Source organism: Momordica charantia, assembly GCF_013281855.1.
Source record: "Momordica charantia cultivar OHB3-1 chromosome 6 unlocalized genomic scaffold, Mcharantia_2.0 BLBB01000006.1, whole genome shotgun sequence".
Classification (NCBI taxonomy): domain Eukaryota; kingdom Viridiplantae; phylum Streptophyta; class Magnoliopsida; order Cucurbitales; family Cucurbitaceae; genus Momordica; species Momordica charantia.
The window spans coordinates 12,037,726-12,058,173 of record NW_028275164.1 but is presented as its reverse complement, the minus strand read 5'-3'; the positions used below and the strand labels follow the sequence as shown (position 1 = coordinate 12,058,173).

The window sequence follows — 20,448 nt, the reverse complement described above, 5'->3', positions numbered from 1 at the left end:
ATAATAAATATGTACAGGCTAGATGTGGAAAATACAAAGTAAACAATCAAAGATATTAATATGCGAGATTTCATGTCCAGTACTCATGGAAATAAATCTGCTTTTTCTCAGACACTTCATAACACTCCCCTCCAAGTAGATTTGTTTATTTTGTGCATCCCTGCCATTGAGATTTGAGTTTTTTCTTGATTTAAAATTAGATTTTGTTTCTCATTTTATTTTGTGCATCCCTACCAATGGAGTAATAAGTGATTTTTAAATTTATTTTGGATTCTGAAGTGTCTTTCTAGGACAATTGACATGATCAAAGATGCTTGGGATCTGAGTGGAAAAGATGACACGTCTCAAAGGCAACTATCGCTCAATTCTTCACAAGTCGAAAATATTATTGCTGGAAAACATGCTCCTTATGTACTACAGAATTTAACTTCCTTGCCTCTTGAATATCATGTTTATGAAGGACCCTTAGATTCTGTTGAGTTTGGCGTCTCAGAGTTCAAAGAAAGAAGATATGTGCAACCAGGTTGTTCCGTTCCAATTTATATTAGTGAATCTGCTGAGAAACAATTTTTTCGTCATAGATCCTTTCATTCATTGGAAAAACTAGATGAGTGGCACACGTATGGCTTTGGACATCATTTTATATCCATCCAACTTGATGGTACATCTGTACCTTCTGTTCCCATTTCCATGGATCTTGTTGGGCAGACATACTTTGAGGTTGACTTTTCCAAGGCATCCAATGAGGAACTGAATATGTCTGCTAACATGTCAAAGGATGTTGATAACAAGTACAAAAAACATATGAGCAGAGGCTTCATAGTTCCTGTTGTTTTTGATGTTTCTGTTCAGCGTTATGGGAAGCTTATTCAACTGTACTCCACGGTATGCACACATTAAACTGCTGTTATCGTTTTCCATGACCCAGAGGACCCAGTCTTTTTTAACATTCCTATATTCAGGTTATACTTTTCAATCAAACATCAATGCCACTGGAGTTTCGCTTTGATATTCCATTTGGTGTTTCTCCGAAGGTATGGACTCATTTAATTTGTTAGAGAACCTAATTACAGTTTCTCTTCATGAAATCTCGAATGATCAATTCCCCTTTCCTTTCGCTCTCTCTCTCTTCTTTCTCTGTTTCTTTTTTCAGATATTGGATCCGTTGAACCCTGGTAAAGCAATGCCACTGCCTCTGCATTTGGCTGAAGCTGGTTGTGTGAGATGGCGTCCTAGTGGAAACTCTTACTTGTGGAGTGAAACTTGTAACCTCTCAAACCTTCTTGCTCAGGAGAGCAAAATAGGATTATTTAGGTCCTTCGTTTCTTATCCATCTCATCCCAGTAGTGATCCATTCCGCTGTTGCATGTCAACGAGAAATATTATACTGCCTTCATATCAGAAGCCCAGGCAGCAATCAGCAGTTGGCTCTGAGCAAAAAATCCATAGTCCAGCTGAATCACAGGAACGGTGTATTCACCACTTGACCCTTAGTACTCCATTGGCAGTGAGGAGTTTTCTTCCCGAGGAAGCTAAACTAATTGTAGATACTGGTGGAATGACGCATTCTGCAATTCTTTCAGAGGTTTGTAAAATATATTTTTTACTGTATCACATCTTTGAAGGTTTAGCTACAACAATGGCTGCATTGTTACTTATGGCAAAGAAAACTTACCCTTTTATTATTTCCAGGTCAAAAATTTATTTCATCATATTGATCCTTCACATGATCTAGAACTTGAAATCCAAATCCATGGATATAGACCTTCATATGTGAAGTTTCCTAGAGCAGAAACATTTTGCTCAATAGCAAAATTCGATGGAATCAAGTTCTCACTTTCTGAGACCATAACTTTGATTCCAGGTATCTTGACCTTTTTTTTTATTTATTGCTTTTCTTTATATAATAGCAAATGTATTTATTACTTCCCTTATCTTCGTATAGGTCCAATACACATAACACTCGATAAATCAGTCGATGCATTTTCTGGTAGCAGAGAACTCAATATTTTTGTTCCTTTCCTACTATATAACTGTACGGGCATTCCTCTCTGGATTTCAGAATTGGCATATGAACAAAAAGGTGCAAACATCTCTGTACCATCATATTATGATATAGTTGAACGTGAACATTCTGCAGGCAAGAGAGATGGTCTTAGCTCAATTATTGGATGCAGTGACTATCATGTAATGGCTCCAGGTTGGCAAAATTCTTTAATGAAGAAATCCGTCTCTTCTCTGGAAAACTCAAATCCACAGTTGGACAGTTTGAATGGGAAAGCTTCCATTTCACCCTATCATCTTCACAAGTCTAATGTTCAGTCAAACAAAAATGACTTTAACTTTGAAAAATCCTTTCAAAATACATCTAAAGTAAGTTCAGGTTCAAGTGATCATATGCGTGTAAGGGAATCTAATTCTTTAGGTTCCAAGCAAGCAAAAGTTAGAGCACATATGTTTTCTCCCTGTAAACCCTCGTCTTCAGATGAAGTAATGGTTAGGGTGAGCAGGTCCCTGCCAGAATGTGAGATAGAAAATATCTCAAGTGTTTCTTGGTCAAGCCCTTTCTATCTTGTTCCCAGAAGTGGGTCAGCTACTGTTCTTATACCACAATCATCATCAAATGCTGCTTCTGTGGTCTCTGTTACATCTAGTGCAATTTCTGGATCTTTTTCTGAGATGACAAGCATAATTATGTTCCAGCCTAGGTAACATTGTTTGCTTCGACCCAACCAATTATACTTTTTCCTTTTGCGTTTCATTTTTTTTTCTTTTTTTTTACTTTATCTTCTACTATTCTTGATCTTGCAGATATGTCATAAGTAATGCATGTTCCAAGGATTTATTCTATAAACAGAAGGGAACTGATTGTATCATTCCGTTGGCAGTTGGAGAACATTTCCATCTTCAGTGGACGGATACAACTAGGTAGACAGACTTATGTGATTGCAGTATATCCATTTTTATGTATAGGAATCAACATTTTCAAGCTCGTGATGAATATACAATGTTAATGATCGAGAGATCTACTTATTTGTTTTAGAATAGCGTTCTTTCGTTGCTAATATTACTAGATAATTATAAGAAAAAGTTAGTCCATATTAAAACTTATTTTGTACATATTAAAATATGTTTTGTAATTCCATAAAAGACCGAACATGCATTGACATCTTGGATCAAATTGGATAATCTTGATCCAGATCTTCATACCTTTTACTTTTTTAGTCATTTCCAAGATGATGATAGTGATTAGTGTTCACCCTCATCCAATAGTTGTGATGCAATTTTGTGTTCTTTATGTTTACGTCTTTTAAGTGCGATGGCTTGCTAATTTTTTTTCCCTATTCATTAACAAAACTCCACTCATTTGCTTGCCTGATTACCAACTTATGATCAGGGAATTACTGGTTTCAGTTCGTTATAACGAACCTGGGTCGCAATGGTCTGGCAGCTTCATACCTGATCAACTTGGTGATACTCAAGTGAAAATGCGAAATTATATCACTGGTTCATCAAACATTCTAAGAATTGAAGTTCAGAATGTTGATGTGCCAATTGACAATAAGATCGTTGGAAATGGCCGTGGAAATTCTGGCACAAATTTGATTCTGCTGTCAGATGATGACACCGGATACATACCTTACAGAATCGATAATTTTTCGAAGGAGGTAAGTATCATTGTTCCTTCTTCAGTTAGAAAGAATTTGATATTGGGTTTTAATTGTTATATTTTCAGTATTTGCAATATTTTTTAAGAAATTTCAGATTTGAACAAGTGTTTCTATTTTATTCACTTGCTTGACTGGTATGTACGGCCCTATATAGTATATTTAAACTGAAGGAGAAAAATAAACAAGGAACAACATTTACAGGGAAGGGGAACAAATGGCAAAATGGAGTTGTCAATGCTATGAATTAAGTTATCTGCGATGATTGATAATATGATTTTAATATTTATTTTCCTTACTTTATTTAACATAATAATAATAATAAAAAAACTGTCTTCATTAATATTAAACTCTATTTGTCTATAAATAATGTATTTTTTTGAGTTCAACAATGTGGGGTGACGATTCGAGATGTAATAATAATACCTTCAGTTGAGTCATGTTCAAGTTTGTTTATAAATAATATATTCATTTTATTTAAATATGGATATGAATATTATTTTATGTATATTTTTTCTCTCTCCCTCTCTCACTCTCACGCATTTTTATTCTTTTTTCTTGTATGGAATCAAATTATGAAATTATTTTAATGTTTTATAAGTTTATTGTTTACATATAGATGTTTAACATACCTTGTACTTACAATGAGTATACAAATATTACCTATGTAGGGATGTAAGTGTTACAATTGATAAATTATAGTATTTAAGCTACAAGCTACGATAAGTTTCCTTGATTTGATAATTTTTTTCCATATTACCATCCACTATTGATAAAATCAAAACTCAACATTTCCATTTCTATTTTGACTCACACTTAGAAGTTAATACAAACAATGAAATAAAAAAAAAAAAAGATGAATGTGGAGTCTTAGCTTTGGAACGTAAAATTTTAAATCTTGAAAGACCTCTAAAAGTAACAAAATTCTAACAATTTTTTATTGGTAACCGTGATCTTTTTTGACACAAATTAATATAAAAGTATACATATAAAGTCATATTTTCTACTAAACAACTAATATTAAACCATTATAATTAAACAAGCTAATGCAGAAACATAATTGTTTATTACAATTTGGTAGTAAATATTACTTGATTTGAAAGTTATATATAAAAAAAAAATGTATATATATGAAATTGTGCCCCTACGATATAAAGTTTAGGGTGCCATTGGATATCAAACGATGTTCTATTTCAAGTTTATCGTAACCATTTGTCCATATGCTATAGCTTCAAGAATCTAATGTTACAGCTTCTTTACTTTTGCTCCCATATTAATTGCTACTTTGACAGAGATTACGGATTTACCAACAAAGATGTGAAAATTTTGAGACTATCGTGTATCCTTATACATCTTACCCTTATTCTTGGGATGAACCTTGCTACCCCCGTCGTCTAACTGTTGAGGTGTGCATTATATTTTTAATCAAACAATTAATCTTTCTTGATTGCTATGTCTGCTAAAAATTTATTTCTGGAAACTTTTAGGTTCCCGGAGAGCGCATATTAGGATCTTATGCTCTTGATGATGTACAGGATTTTGTTCCGGTGTCCTTGCCATTAACCACTGGGGTATGTTCTTTGGTCGTTTGCTGTTTTAGTACCCCAAAACAACAGTTTTTTCATTAAATAGATGTTTTTATGAACCAAGATATTTTCTGTTTTTCTGCAAGAACATTAAATGCTTTGATCATGTAATTGGGCATGGAACGGAAAAAATCTCATATGGTGCCTGGAAGGATGGAGCAAAGCTCAGAATAGAATGCTCACTCCAATTTCTTCCTTGTCTCCTGCTTAATTTTCTAGTTAATTGTATTCTTTAATGTTAAATTGCTTTATATGGTCTGAAGATGAATACTCTTCACACTCTTGTTCTTTAAGACATTTATTATCAAAATAAGATGGCACAGTAGCATCCAAGAAGAAAATGGCATAATAAGGATCATAATTCTCTTTGGGATTGAGAAAGTAAACAATTGGAAATGTAGTACCTGGAAGAGTTCTTTAGTACAATAAGTTTGTATAAAAATATTCAATATTTTCTACAGATGCTATTAAGGATTAATTACTGCTTGAGATTTCTATTTTTACCAATTTTAATTGTTTTGCTTAAACTATAATCCTTTCTTTATTATGATTTTTAATATTTTTCGAGAAAAGGTGGGAGAATCCTGAGCATCAAACAAAAAGTGATTCATTTCCTTTGAAATCATTTCCTTACTCCAGACAGCATCTGATTTATGTTCACAAGTGAGGTTCCACTTCACTTGCTGATCATTGCACAACACCTATTTCTACATATATGTTTTCTTAGGTCTAACATACATTCAAGGAGAACATATAAAAGAGGGGAGGATTAGATATCCTCCCAATAATACAGCATTCCAAGGAAGTTATCGGAAAGACTCCAAATGGCTGAATTTAGAAATTTTGAGAATTAAAGGGTATCTGCAAATATTTTCTGCTGAAGCTGCCCAACGAGAGATATTGACAAATGATACGCTGCAGCAATATGGCCAATCCAAAATTAAAATTTCAGTTAAACTGATAATTTTTATCATTATTTTGAAAGCAGTTATATATGCAACAGAAGTTTGTATATAATCAACAAGGAATGATTTCCCCCTGTTTTCTAATTAAAAAAAGAATAATTATGTCAATGATGAAATTTATCCTTATGATCCATTAACTAAAAATGAGGAAGACAAGTAAAAGAATAATTGATCATGACGTATGATTTTACTATAAGTTTGCACTATTGGAGATTCTTTTTGTATCTCCTTTTATCTTGGTTATTGTACATTTCTAAGCTCAAGTGCCTCTTCAATGGTTATGAAGTATTAATTGCGGTATTGATTGTAGCTAAGCTTCACCTCGGCAGTTGCAATATATCATTTAGCTTTTGACTTGTCACTGGTTTTTGTCTTAGAAAAATGAGAGGACGTTGCATTTATCGGTTCATGCTGAAGGAGCAACAAAGGTACTTTCTTATAACATTCTGTATGTGTGTTCGAGAGTGCAGTTCTACACTTTGAAAAGTACTTTTGAAGTGTTTCTCTGTCAAGCATGAGCTAAATCCCTCTATAAATACTTTCTTACGAAATACTTTAATGTGCTTTTGACCTTTTCCAAAAATATTTTTATGTGACTACGAAGCATTATGATTTAGATGTTTTATGGGAAGTGTTTTTAGCCAGGCAAAAGTCCTTTTGACATGGCCAATATATCTCCCAAATATATTGTAGCCCTCTGCATATTATTCATATTGAGCCATTCTTTAATGGTCTTACTGTGGTTGCAGGTGCTGAGCATTGTTGATTCAACCTATCATATTCCAAATGTCGTTAATTTTGGAGAAAAGAAAAAACATGTTCAGAAGCAGGAAAAGTTCACTGATTACAAGGAGAAATTTTCAGTTTTTATATCTTATATTGGTATATCTTTAATCAATTCCCGCTCTGAGGTTCGTATCCATGTAGTTTGAACTTAGCCTCCAATTTTTTATCTCCTACTTTTAAGTACTCAGAAACCCTTCATATTATTTCTACCTGTAGGAAATGGTATATGCCTGTGCAAAAAACATAACTATCGATCTGCTTCAAAGTTTGGATCAACAAAAGTTATCTGTAAAACTGCTATCTCTACAGATAGATAATCAGTTTCGAAATAGTCCATATCCTGTTATTTTGTCTTTTGATCAAGAATACAGAAGCAACCCAATGGGAAGCATGAACAAGGACATTGGTGCAGTGACAAGAAGTGAACGAGTTCTGCAAGCTGATGGCTCTCTTGAACCTGTATTCTATTTTTATGCATCAAAGTGGCGCAAGATGGATAGTTTACTGGTTTCATTTGAACATATATGCTTAAGGTCTCCATTTTGGCATTTAATGCATCTTTTTAAGTATAAAATGTGCAGCATTGACCTTTTCCTCTTCAATTCTTGCAGAATATCAGATTTTCGACTTGAGATTGAGCAACAAGTGATGTTAAACTTGTTTGAATTTGTCAAAAATGTCTCATCAAATTTAAGGGGGGAAGTATCTCAGTTTTCAGATGCCATATTACATCCTCCTGCAAATGATCCAGCGCATGAGTACTTCAGTGCAAGGACAGAACCTCTTCACTTTTCAAAAGTTCCTTTTCTTGATGGACTTGATAAAGGCAGTAAATTACTACCTTCAGTAGTTCCTATTGGAGCTCCTTGGCAGCAGGTTTATCTCTCAGCAAGACAACAAAAGAAAGTTTATGTTGAATTGTTTGATTTGGCACCTATTAAGTTGACAGTAAGGTACAGACCTGGTCGCAAAGGTTACTTTGTATTTCGTTTTTCTCTGTCATCCATCCTACTCCTAACAAATGTTGTTCTTGTTGGCCTTAGCTTTTCCACCATTCCATGGGTGCTCAAGAACTCTATCCTTACATCTGGTGAATTACTCGTTCATGTAAGTATTTGTGTTCTCTTATCTTTTATCTAAGAAATGTTACAAAACTCTACTATCTTAAATAAGTAATTTCTGGTGTCAAGGAACAATAATGTATGTCACGAGCTAAATGATTACAACAGAACCAAAGCTGCACATTTGCAAGTTCAGTATTTGCATTTGTGAATTTTTGATAGCATGTCAAGTTCTTTAGCTTATTACTTGGTTAGACTTTAAAGGATATAAAACTCATGCAGTAAATATATGTATTGGTTAGACTTGAAGGCTTGTATTTTAATTACAGAGAGGTCTTCTAGCTCTCGGGGACATTGAAGGAGCTCAGATTCATCTTAAACGCTTGAGTATTGCACATCACATGGCTAGTTGGGAATCCATCCAAGAGATTCTGATTAGGCATTACTCAAGGCAACTTTTTCATGAGATTTATAAGGTTAGCTTTTTACTGGTGTAATGGTTATTTTATATCGTGAGAGAGCCTAAGAAAGCTGTTTACACGAAATACTGTGATCAAATTGGTGGTTGCAAATACAGAAACAAAATTTTCAACTAACTAGAAATAGACGAGGGTACTGCATAAAATATTAAGGTTAAATATATGTTTTAGTCCATAACGTTGGAGTGTTTTTTCAATTTAGTCTTTATTGTTTAAAAAGTTTCAATTTAGTCTTAAACATTTTTCAAAAATAATGTTTCTATTGGCAAATGTTAAAATTTATTGATACTGAGCTTACATGCCATGATAATTAATTTGGTTAAAATTTATAGAAGACATTAGGTCATGGAATTGAAGAAAAGTTGAATTTTCTGTCAATTTTTTAGAAATTTGAAAGACGAATTAGAAATTTCTCTTTCGATTGTACTGTGTGCGTAACTTATATCTTTAGCTCTTTCTTCTATGTCCTGTTAACTCCATTTTAGCTCTTATGTCTTTCCTGAAAACCATGAGTTGGCAAGATGTCTCTTTCAATTTGGCATTTTTGTTTGTCTCATGCTGACTTTCTGGGTTTGAAATTGTTCCTATCACAGTTTTTTTCTGATTCTGGTTTTCATGTAATCATAACTTATTCATTTTTTACCATTACTTAGTGTAGAAATATCCACCCTTTTATTACTTCCGCATGAACACTCTCGCTTTCAAGTGGAGAAGTTTTTCTTAACTTCATTGGATAGGGTTTTTTTTTTTCTTTTTTTCCTTTTTTTTTTTGTAAATTTCATATATCTATCAAATTGTTTTCAATCCAATTAAAAAATAGCTTATTCTTTTTTTCTAATATTAAAATAAAACTAAATTGATTAGCTAACATTTTTTTTACCAATACTGGATCTAAAGGTTTTTGGTTCTGCTGGTGTCATTGGTAATCCCATGGGATTTGCTAGGAGAGTGGGAATTGGCATTAGAGATTTTCTGTCGGTGCCTGCCAGGGGCATTTTGCAGGTATTGTTTTTCTATTATTATTATTATTATTTGACTCTCTTGTTGACATCGTTAAATTCACCATTTAACCCAAAAGTTTAAGCTGAAATTTTTATAAGGCTCAATGAGTGGTTATCAATATTAATTGGGGAGGAAATAACATTACAAAAGTTCAAACACAAGACTTATTACTTTGATGCCATATTAAATCCATAGAGGACCCAAAATTTTAAGTTGATGGGTTATAGTAAATTTAATTTTTGATAAATACTTTAACATATGCTGAAAATTTGTTGTTTTATTTGAAGAGTCCAACTGGGCTTATCACAGGCATGGTACAAGGAACTACAAGTCTTTTGAGTAATACTGTATATGCATTCAGTGATGCTACCACTCAGTTCAGTAAAGCTGCAAGGAAGGTATTTCTCTGCACAAGGAATTTCTCTAATCAAATGGCTTAGATATATCAATTTTTTGTTCGATTCTTCTCTCTCTGCAGGGTATTGTTGCATTCACGTTTGATGATCAAGCTTTTTCAAGAGTTGGACAGCAGCAGACTGGTGTTTCTTCACATAGTGGAGGTGTTATTAGTGAAGTTTTAGAGGTACAAAAACTAAACTAAAAAGCTTAAGGTGATGTTCACCGTAAATTTAATCTTTTATTCATACTTCAACATTAATAGCAATCAGCAGACGATTAATCCGTACGGAAACTAAGCATAAAGATTAGACTGGATCCTGTGCTTTTAACTCAAAGTGAGAAATATGTTTTAGATTTGATTTAGTTAAGATTTTATTCCCAGGGTTAACATACAATTGTTGCTTGAAGAATCAAAGATCTTAAAGCATGCATTGTTGTTGCGATTTGTAAATAAGTGGTCTTTTTAATATTCCAAGCTTTGAGTTTTGAAATTTTTAAAGAATTAATTATTGAGGCCCTTCCTACAAAAGGCCTTATGAAGATACTTCAAATCCAAAGTAAAACCAATTAAGATTTTGGAGATTTTTGCTGCTTATGCAGATGAACAAGTTCTTATTCCTGTTCCCATTCTTGCATGTGATATTTTAGTTAATAACTAATATAAATGGAAATTCAAGTTTTTTGTCTCGTAGATGGTTATTACTTCATGTTTTTTGGGTTAGCACAAGGGACAACATTACTGAGATTTTTCTTGAAGTTTGCAGTTTCATCTAATTTTCGTCTGCCAATGAATCGTTATATATTGTTGTGAATCTGTTAGGGTACTAATAGAGAAATATTGATATATAAGGAATGTTATTAGGACATTTGTAGTGGCATAACAGTAATTACTTGATCGTTGTTGGTTATAAATAAAAGTGAGGGAGATAGGAGATGGGAGATGGGAGATGGGCAGAATTTTATAAATGCAAGACTATCGATATTGTAATTTCTCTTTGATATTTTAATAAAAATATAGTTACAGTGTTATTTCTTATAAACAAGATCCAAACCAATCCTTTGCATACTCTGAAACTTGCCAGAAAAGAAGTGAGCTACTAAATTTATAATGTTCATGCCAACTATTTACATTGTTTTCAGGGGCTCACTGGTCTTCTTCAATCACCAATCAGAGGAGCTGAGAGACATGGTCTTCCAGGGGTATTCTCAGGTAATTCACTTTCATATTGCAGTATTCTCTCTGACCATACTGTGATTGCTAAGTATTTTTTTGGCAACAGGCATTGCATTAGGAATCACAGGGCTTGTGGCAAAACCAGCTGCCAGTGTTCTAGAACTTACTGGAAAGACTGCCCAGAGCATACGAAACAGAAGTAGATTACATCAAATGAGACCACAGCACCATAGAGTACGTCTTCCTCGGCCCTTAAGCAGCATTCTTCCACTGAGGCCTTTCTCCTGGGAGGAAGCAATCGGAACATCAATACTTCTGGAGGCTGGAGGAGACGACATGAAGCTCGATGATGAAGTTCTAGTTACCAGCAAAGCACTTAAAATAGCTGGAAAATTTTTTGTCCTCACCCAGAGTTTAATCTTAATTGTTAGCTGTGCAAGTTTGGTGGACTTGGGCAAGGCTGAATTTCGGGGCATCGCTGCTGACTCGAAATGGGTGATCGAATCAGCAATCGGTTTGGACACCATCATCCATGCTGCTACCGATGGAGCTGTAGTTCACATCGTTGGAAGCAATTCCAACTTGTTAACGAGGCAGGATAAATCTCACCCCAAAAGCGTGGTTGGAAGTAGTAGGACAGTGAGATGGAGTGGTCCAGCACCTCTTCCTATCTTTGAGACAAACTTGGAAATGGAAGGCAAGGAAGATGCAGAAAACCTGTTAAAGATCTTGTCATCTACAATCAAATTAGCGAAAGAGCGGGGCTGGCACCGTGGTCATGTTCTCCATCGATATGACATCAAGTAGGCTAATGGCTCCTCTTTCGTTTCGATGACCAGGTTTGGAGGCCAATGAATTAGAGGCCTCTAGGCTTGGTGTGGAGTTTTGCTAGGTTGCAGTTAGAAGCTCTGAATGTACATCATGTATAGGCATTCACTCTCTCTCTCTCTGCTTTGGGGGGAAATTGAAGATAAATTTGCAACCAAACTGTACATTGAATTCATTATATATTTTTTAAATATATTTCTTAAAGAAAAACTATTACTATTTTCGACCCTATTGAATGCACCCTTTTGGTGAGTCTGCTGGGTGTGCTCTGTTTTTGTGAATTTTTTTATAAATCAATTCATGTTTCCCAATTTAAATGGGGTCATAACGATTTCGTTTTTAGTTTTCTATTTTAAAGTTATGCTTTTCTTGTAACTTCCTTTGGTATATTTTTTACCTTTCTTTGGAATACATTTCAATTTTTGGCCACATTTAGAAAACATAAACAAATTATTTTGGAACCTATTTTTTTGGGTTTTTAAAATTTGGCTTAGATTTTGTTAATATTTTTAAAAAATCGATAAAAAGATAAAGGAACGCATTGATGGGAGTGGTGGTTGTAAAATTAATTTGTAAAATTAAAAAAAAAAAAACAAAAATAAGATAGGTTATCAAAATCAGCATAGGTATACCTCTATTTTAACCCAGTTTTTTTATTAAATATTTATATTTTATAGAGTTTTTAAGGCAAATGAATGTCGTTTTTTCCTTCTTTTCTTTTTCAACAAGAGATTGGAGTTTTTTTTTTCTTCCTTTTATAAAACTAATATCTGAATATGGTTAGAATTTCTAACCTTTCAACTACGTAGCCATGCTAATTAATGGGGTATTCTTTTAAAAATAATTAATATTCATGATGTGGTTTGGTTCGGTAAACATGCTTGTCACTCGCCACTTAAATGTTATAACACCTTTTTTTAGGGATGTAGGGATGGAGTTGGAATCTCCAACATGGGAATGAGGTTATTAATATCTTAACTTGTCAAATTACATTCAAGTCGAAAATAAAAAGTGAGTGATACTTGAAAAGATTCAACATGTAGATTTTTATAAGTAATATGTTCACAATTACATATTTATAATAGTAAAAACAACCAAGAGAAGATGTTTCTTATTATATCTACTATCGTTAAAATATATTTGTAATCGCACACTTATACATGAAATATCAATAAGCAACCTAACAAAAAATAGTTAAAAATTATTCTCATTATTGAAGTCTATATATATATAGATAAATATACAAGGTTGATCTAATCTTAGAAAAATAAGGTAAAGGACAAATTAATACATATTATTACAAGAATATAAAATATATTAATATATATATATTCTAACACTCTCCCTCAAGTTGGTGCATATATGTTAATCATGCCCAACTTGTTAGAGAGATAATCTATTCGTGCTTCATTCAATGCTTTAGTGAAGATATCTCCTAACTGTTCTCCAGCCTTCACATGTCCTGTAGCCACCAATCCTTGTTGTATTTTCTCATGTACATAAGGACAATCGACTTCAATGTGTTTGGCTCGTTCATGAAATATTGGATTAGGTGCAATATAGAGAGTTGCTTGATTATCACACTAAAGTTTCATTGGAGTGGTGATGTCAAATCCCAATTCAGTCAGAAGTTTATGTATCCATACTAATTCACACACCGACTATGTCATAGCTCTATATTCTGATTCAGTACTCGAATGTGACACCACATTTTGTTTCTAACTTTTACAAGAAACTAAATGAGGTTGATCTTCTATCTTCCTTGGAACCTGCCCAATCAGCATCTGAAAAACATTCAATATTAATCTTTATATAACAAACCACGTCCAGGAGCACCTTTTAAATAACATAGAATATGTTCCAATGTGGCCCAATAGTCAATCGTATGAGAACTCATAAACTGACTCATAATATTGACTGGATAAGCTATGTCTGGTCTAGTAACTGTAAAGTAATCAAACTTCTTTACTAACCTCCTATACTTCTCAGGATCTTTCAACAACTTCCCTTCCTTTGTAAGTTGTAAATTAGGCATCATTAGTGTACTATGTGGCTTAGCAACTAGCTTTACTATTTCATTTAACAAGTCAAGTACATATTTTCTTTGTGATAGAAGGATCCCCTTCTTGCTCCTTATTACCTCAATTCCTAAAAAGTATTTCAACATTCCAAAATCTTTAGTGTGAAATTGACTGTGAAGAAAAGATTTGAGTGATAGGATGCATGACGTAATATTACCAGTAATCACAATATTATCAACATAAACAACTAGTAAGATAACACCAGACTCAGATCATTTATAAAAAAAAACAGAATGATCCGACTTACTCTTCTCATTCCAAAGTCCTCAATCACCTAACTGAATTTTTTAACCCATGCTTGAGGACTTTGTTTCAACCCATATAAGGATTTACGAATGTGATATATCTCTACATTCTCCCCCTGAGCAACAAAACCTAGTGGTTGCTCCATGTATACTTCTTCTTGAAGATCACCATGGAGGAATGCATTTTTAATATCAAGTTGATGCAAGGACCAATGGTGGATGGATGCCACAGAAATAAATAATCTGACAGAAGCCAATTTAGCAATCGGGAAAAAAGTATCAAAATAATCAATTCCATAAGTCTGCACATAGCCCTTAGCAATAAGACAAGCTTTCAATCGAGCAATTGATCCATCAGGATGAACTTTAATAGCAAACACTCATTTACAACCAATAGGTTTCTTTCCTGCAGGAAGAGACATTAAATCTCAAGTATCATTGTCATCTAAGATAGTCATCTCCTCCAACATGGCAGCCCACCAACCAAGATGAGACAAAGCTTCATGAACAGTTTTAGAGACCGATACAGACTCAAGGAATGCAATAAACGAACAGGTGGGTGAGGACAAATGTTATATGAAACAAAAGAAGAAACAGGATAAGTGCACTTACGTTTACCTTTTCGAAGAGCAATAGGAAGATCATCACTTGTTCCTGGATCTACGGACGAAGAAGCTGCTGGTATAGGGCATGAGACCGAAAGAGGTTGTCGTTGAGAATGAACTTGAGTAATAGGTGGGAGAGAATGATCAGGCACAGAGGGAGATGTATCGCTAGGGAGCACGTTAGTAGAAGTAGAGACAATGAAATAGACAAGAAAGTCATTATCTTCCTATGAATGCTCCCCCTAACTAGTACTCAAGGATGATGAAAAATGAGTATCTTCAAAGAACGTAACGTCAGGAGAGACAAGGCATCTTTATTGAGATTAGGCCAATAACATCAATACCCTTTTTTAACACGAGAATAACCAAGGAAAATGCATTTCAATGACTTAGAGTCCAACTTGGTGAGCTGGGGGCGAACATCACGAACAAAACAAGTGCAACAAAATATTTTAAGTTTAATAGGAAATAAAGGTTGCGTAGGACATAAAGTACGATAAGGTATCACACCCTTGAGAACTGATGAAGGCATGCGATTAATCAAGAAGCAAGCCGTCGAAACAACTTCAGCCCAAAAGTATTTTAGAACATGTATTTGAAACATTAAGGCCCTTGTTGTTTCGAGAAGATGTCTATTTTTCCTTTTTGCAACTTCATTTTGAGACGGAGTATCGACACACGAGGATTGATGAAGAATATCATGTTAAGGATGAATAAACCACCACTCAACCCAAAAGTTTAAGCTGATGGGTAGGGTAAATTTATCATAATAAATGGGGAGGAAACAAACATCAATGCAGAGGTTTCGAACACAGGACCTCTCACTCTGATACCATGTTCACCTAAATAGGAGCCAAGAGCACTAGAAAAATATTCTTTAGCATTATCACTCTGTAGAACTTTAAGAGTGCCACCAAATTGAGTTCGAATTTCAGCATGGAAGTTACGAAAATGAGAAAGTAACTCAAAACGATGTTTCATCAAACATCATAACGGACTAATTCAAAAAGAGCAGTAGCTCGTGTGTGTATTGACTCTAAGATACAAATTGAGACGATGAAACCTAACAAATTGACATGAATCACAGTCTAAAGAATGCAAACTATGAAATCGAGGACGGAGACTTTTTAACACTAAGAGAGATGGATTACCCAAACGACAATGTTCTTCGAAAGGAGTTGGCACTCCAATGCAAATGGTGGTTGTAGGTATTTGTGTATCAAACGTGTAGAGGCCATCGGACTCAATCAAATGTGTAGAGGCCATCAGACTCATGCCTTTTACCAATGGTCTTCTTTGTTGTAAGATCCTGAAATAAGCAATAACTAGGGAAGAATAAGACACAACAATTGAGATCATGAGTAAGTTTACAAACAGAGATCAAATTAAAGGAGAATTGTGGCAAATTTAAAACAGAGGTTAATGAAAGAGTTTTGGAAAGATGAACTATGTCAGAGCCAAGAAGAGGAGAAGTGGTGCCATATGCTATGGTAACATCAAGTAAAGATGTAGATGGTGAAAAAGTAGCAAATAAATTGGGGTTACCTGACATATGATTTGTAGCGCCAGAGTCAATGACCCATTTTGATGCGGAGAAAATAAGACATTTACTGGTGTTACCTGGCTCAACAATGGCAGTAATTGGATTAGAGGACGATACCATCAATGACTTTTGATACTGCTGGAACTTAGCAAACTCTTCCACAGGAATCGAGCATGTAGAGATTAATTTCTTCTCCGCCATAGCAAACAGACGAACTGATTCAAACCAAACGACAAACTAGACCAAACCAACCGAACATAACCAAACAAAGCAGCGTAACCGAACTGGTTGAATCGAACCTGTTGAACCAAGCCAAATGAATCGAACTGGCTAAACCGAGCCAAATGAACCGAACCAGATGACCAAACTAGCTAAACCAGATGAACCAAACTAGACTAGACTTTGAACCGGATGAACCAGGTCGAACTGACCCAAGCAATTGTTTCACCCTAGCACAACACACACAGTGGTTGACAATGACGCCATCCTGTGATGAAGACACCACGGCGAGTAACTGTAGCGACTAGTGGCTGATGGTGAGGTGCGGTAGCTTATGGCAACGTGCGATGGTTGACAACGAAGCGTGGTGAAGAGACTGCAGTAAGAGCAAACGATGAACATTTGCAATACAAACCCAAATCTCGACGCAACAGCGGTAGTCGGTGGCGGCGGGGCGACGATATTGTAGTGAGTGATGATACTAATGAACACAGAAAGTGTTCCAAACTTCAAACTCTAATGCATACAAAACCCTAAGGTTAAAAAAAAATTAGAAAAAGTCTAGAGCTCTGATACCATGTTAAAGATGAATAAACCAACACTCAACCCAAAAGCTTAAGTTGATAGATTTGGTAAATTTATCATAATAAATGGGGAGAAAACAAACAACAATACAGAGGTTCAAACACAAGACCTCCTACTCTGATACCACCTAGAGACTAATGTTTAAGAGAATCATATAAAGATTATTCTCATTAATGAAAGTCTATATATAAAGACAAATATACAAGGTTGACTAATCCTAGAAAATAAGATAAAAGAACAAATTAATACATATTATTACAAGAATATAAAATATTATATCATATAGAACACCCTATTAATATAGTTTAAACATAACATGTTATTGTACTCGAAAAAAAAATCATAAACATATCCAATTCAGTCGTACCACTTAAGGTGTGTTTGGGAGTGATTTTGGCATGACAAAACTTATTTTTACCATTGTCAAAATCACTTCTCTTTCCATTGATAATGTTTGGCAAATTAAAAAATTGATTTTAGAAAAGTTTAAAATCACTCTAAATTGATTTTTTTTAATATACTCTAAATTGATTTTTAATGTATCACTTAGATTGTAATTTTGAAAAATTAATTATACTTAAATATATAATATATATATTTTTAAAAATTACTCATCCTACTATCACTCTCCAACACACGCTTATACTATATAATAATGTACTCTCTCTTAATTCAACTTACATATGCATGTGGTGAGTGGTTTGACCAAATAAGAGTACATGTGGGGCACTATATGCTTGACTGAGATTTTGTTGTTAGCTTTTTTCCTATCAGGACGTGGAAAGGTAAAGTTTTAAATATCAATGTCAAAGAAAATGTCGAAATCTCAATTTCATGGAAATGTCGTCAATATAAATATCGTTATCTATGAATGTTTCTACAAAAATCATAAAACTAAAAAGCATCAAACGAAATATTTAAATTAACAAATAAACCTTTTACAGTCATATAGTTCTTACTATTAACCTATTAATTAGTGTTATTTTATTGATTTTTCACCATATAATAAAAATGTCGATTCATCTCTTATCTCACTATTGAATCTGTAAACGAATGAAAATGTCGAAATGCGTAGTGTTGGAAGAAAGTGGGTGACCTTATTGGTGGGATGAAAATGATGGTAGGGAGGGTTTTAGGGACATGAAAGACGTGGCTTTGTGGGATACCAATGAGTTGGCCAAGTGATAAAATTATGAGAAGTGATAGTGGTATGGCCCTAACGAAGAGAGAGTGAGAGGATAATGGAGACAAGAATTCAAACATATAGTGCTATCCCTTATCTTTCTCAAGTGATTGAGGTGACATGTTGTTGAGCTACACTTTCTACATTCTTATAGCTGAGTCCAGACCCTTCCAATAAGTATACCATATCTACCTACTGCTTCAATCGTGTGATTGTATTTGGTGACGAAAGATAATGGTACTTTCGGTTGGTAATTTAAAAATAAAAATTTGAAAATAAGATATTTAATGAAAAATAGGGTTGTATTCGTTTTCTTTTTTCAAATATGTATTTGGTAGCCAATAATTTAAAAATTGAATCTCCGTTTAAATTTTTTTTCAAGATGTTTAGCAATCAATATATGTGCGGATAATTACCAATTCAATCTAGAATTGTATTAATTAATTTATTACCATATGTGTTATAAATTTGGTAGAATTATTATTTTTCAATATTATATAATTTATAAATGTATTATATTTTACATATTTTAATAAAGAATTTTATCTCTCATAATGCATTTTAAAGTTTAAAATTTAAAAACATTGAAAATATATAAAAATATTGTTTAAAAAAACTACCCAACTAATCACTAAGGATTTAGTCATTAAACTTGAGTTTGTAACAATTTAGTCTCTACTTTCATTCCTAAACTTTAGTATGTAACCATTAGTGCTTGTAGTTTAAAATTTGTAACAATTTAGTCTCTACCATAAATTTTTCTGTTCAATTTTTTATATATGCAGATCGATAAATCAATAAGGGACCATATATGTTTATAAATTACAATGACTAAATTGTTATATTCCAAAAATCTAACACTTAATCTTGATGAGATTTTTCACAATAGGGACTAAAATGCTACAAATTTTAAATTATAAAGACTATATTTTTACCTACTAAAGTTCAGAGGTTAAATTGTTACTAGTTTAAAAATATAGGGACTAAATCGTCAAAGCAAACATAGTTCAGCGCCAATTAGTATATATTTCAAATCAAAAGGTTGTGAGTTCGATTCTCAACCCCACATGTTGTACTAAAAAATATATATATTGCAGTGAAAAGCTAAATCCAATTGTCTTGAATAGCTCTAGAGATATTCAATTGTTTAAAGCAAAATGTTATATATATATATATATATATATAATTTTTTTTTTTGAACAAATGAATGTTAGTTATCATGTGTTTAATGTACACTACATAATCCATAATCCATGACTTTTTATTAGTGTGCTTTATTATTCATAGGATTCAACATTTATCATGCTATAAATTTTTTAACCTGTTAAAAAAATCAACTCATTTTTCTATGGTTGGTCTCGAAATCCACTATGCTGATGTGGTTGTGAAAGCCTGCTGGAGCTTATGTGTACCTTGCAAGACAAAAACTCAACACCGATGTGGTGTTTTTCTTAGTGCACTCTGACTGCCTATGTTAGAACTCAATTCGGATGAGTTGAAAGGAGTGCAAGCAGGATGTTTGCGTACTTTTAGAAGGTTTTAACTCCTTTTAGGAGCATTTCGAAGGACGTGTCGTGGAAGATTTGGATTGTACGGTCGGACAAAGAGTTACGATTGGTGATATGAACGTTTTGGCTGGTGAAATCATACTTTCCCGCTCTGTCACAACGAGACCATACTTCTGCCAAAGGTCAGCCGAGATCCCACCGGTTTGTCTTTGCCCGAGATGGATGGACGAGTAGGGCTACTCGTCTTGGTGCCAGGTAGACTTTCCACCTTAAGTTATCAGGTTGCTACTCGTGCCCACGCTTTTGGTTGCATATCATACAGGATGTTCGTGTTCGGTTTTGGCAAAATATTAAAAGAGCAAATTGTCCCACATCAGAAAGCAACAAGAAAGGGATGTGCTCCAATTGCTATAAAAGGGGTTCATGTCTTTGTGTATTCATCCCAATTGAAACAATCAAAGTCTAGTACACTAGCTAAGTGATATTTGCTTTGCGAGATTTTTTGGGGTCAGGGAGAGAAATTTGTGTGAT

The 20,448-nt window shown here is 33.9% G+C and overlaps 1 protein-coding gene across 6 annotated transcripts in view; it reads left to right on the top strand.

Annotated features, from left to right (window-relative positions):
* Window positions 1-12,179, top strand: part of LOC111018256 (vacuolar protein sorting-associated protein, putative (DUF1162)) — an 89,544-nt gene extending 77,365 nt beyond the window's left edge. For all 6 annotated transcript variants that reach the window (XM_022294272.2, XM_022294271.2, XM_022294273.2 and 3 more), the window contains 20 exons: window positions 280-885; window positions 963-1,034; window positions 1,154-1,585; window positions 1,693-1,864; window positions 1,946-2,708; window positions 2,812-2,928; window positions 3,398-3,668; window positions 4,961-5,074; window positions 5,156-5,239; window positions 6,597-6,647; window positions 6,969-7,130; window positions 7,222-7,538; window positions 7,617-7,958; window positions 8,049-8,112; window positions 8,396-8,542; window positions 9,443-9,547; window positions 9,835-9,945; window positions 10,026-10,130; window positions 11,087-11,156; window positions 11,227-12,179. In XM_022294272.2, coding sequence (XP_022149964.1) covers window positions 280-885; window positions 963-1,034; window positions 1,154-1,585; window positions 1,693-1,864; window positions 1,946-2,708; window positions 2,812-2,928; window positions 3,398-3,668; window positions 4,961-5,074; window positions 5,156-5,239; window positions 6,597-6,647; window positions 6,969-7,130; window positions 7,222-7,538; window positions 7,617-7,958; window positions 8,049-8,112; window positions 8,396-8,542; window positions 9,443-9,547; window positions 9,835-9,945; window positions 10,026-10,130; window positions 11,087-11,156; window positions 11,227-11,927 — 4,806 coding nt within the window. In that variant the 3' untranslated portion in view covers window positions 11,928-12,179. The remainder of the gene's footprint in view (window positions 1-279; window positions 886-962; window positions 1,035-1,153; window positions 1,586-1,692; window positions 1,865-1,945; window positions 2,709-2,811; window positions 2,929-3,397; window positions 3,669-4,960; window positions 5,075-5,155; window positions 5,240-6,596; window positions 6,648-6,968; window positions 7,131-7,221; window positions 7,539-7,616; window positions 7,959-8,048; window positions 8,113-8,395; window positions 8,543-9,442; window positions 9,548-9,834; window positions 9,946-10,025; window positions 10,131-11,086; window positions 11,157-11,226) is intronic.
* The last annotated feature ends 8,269 nt before the right edge of the window (window positions 12,180-20,448 follow it).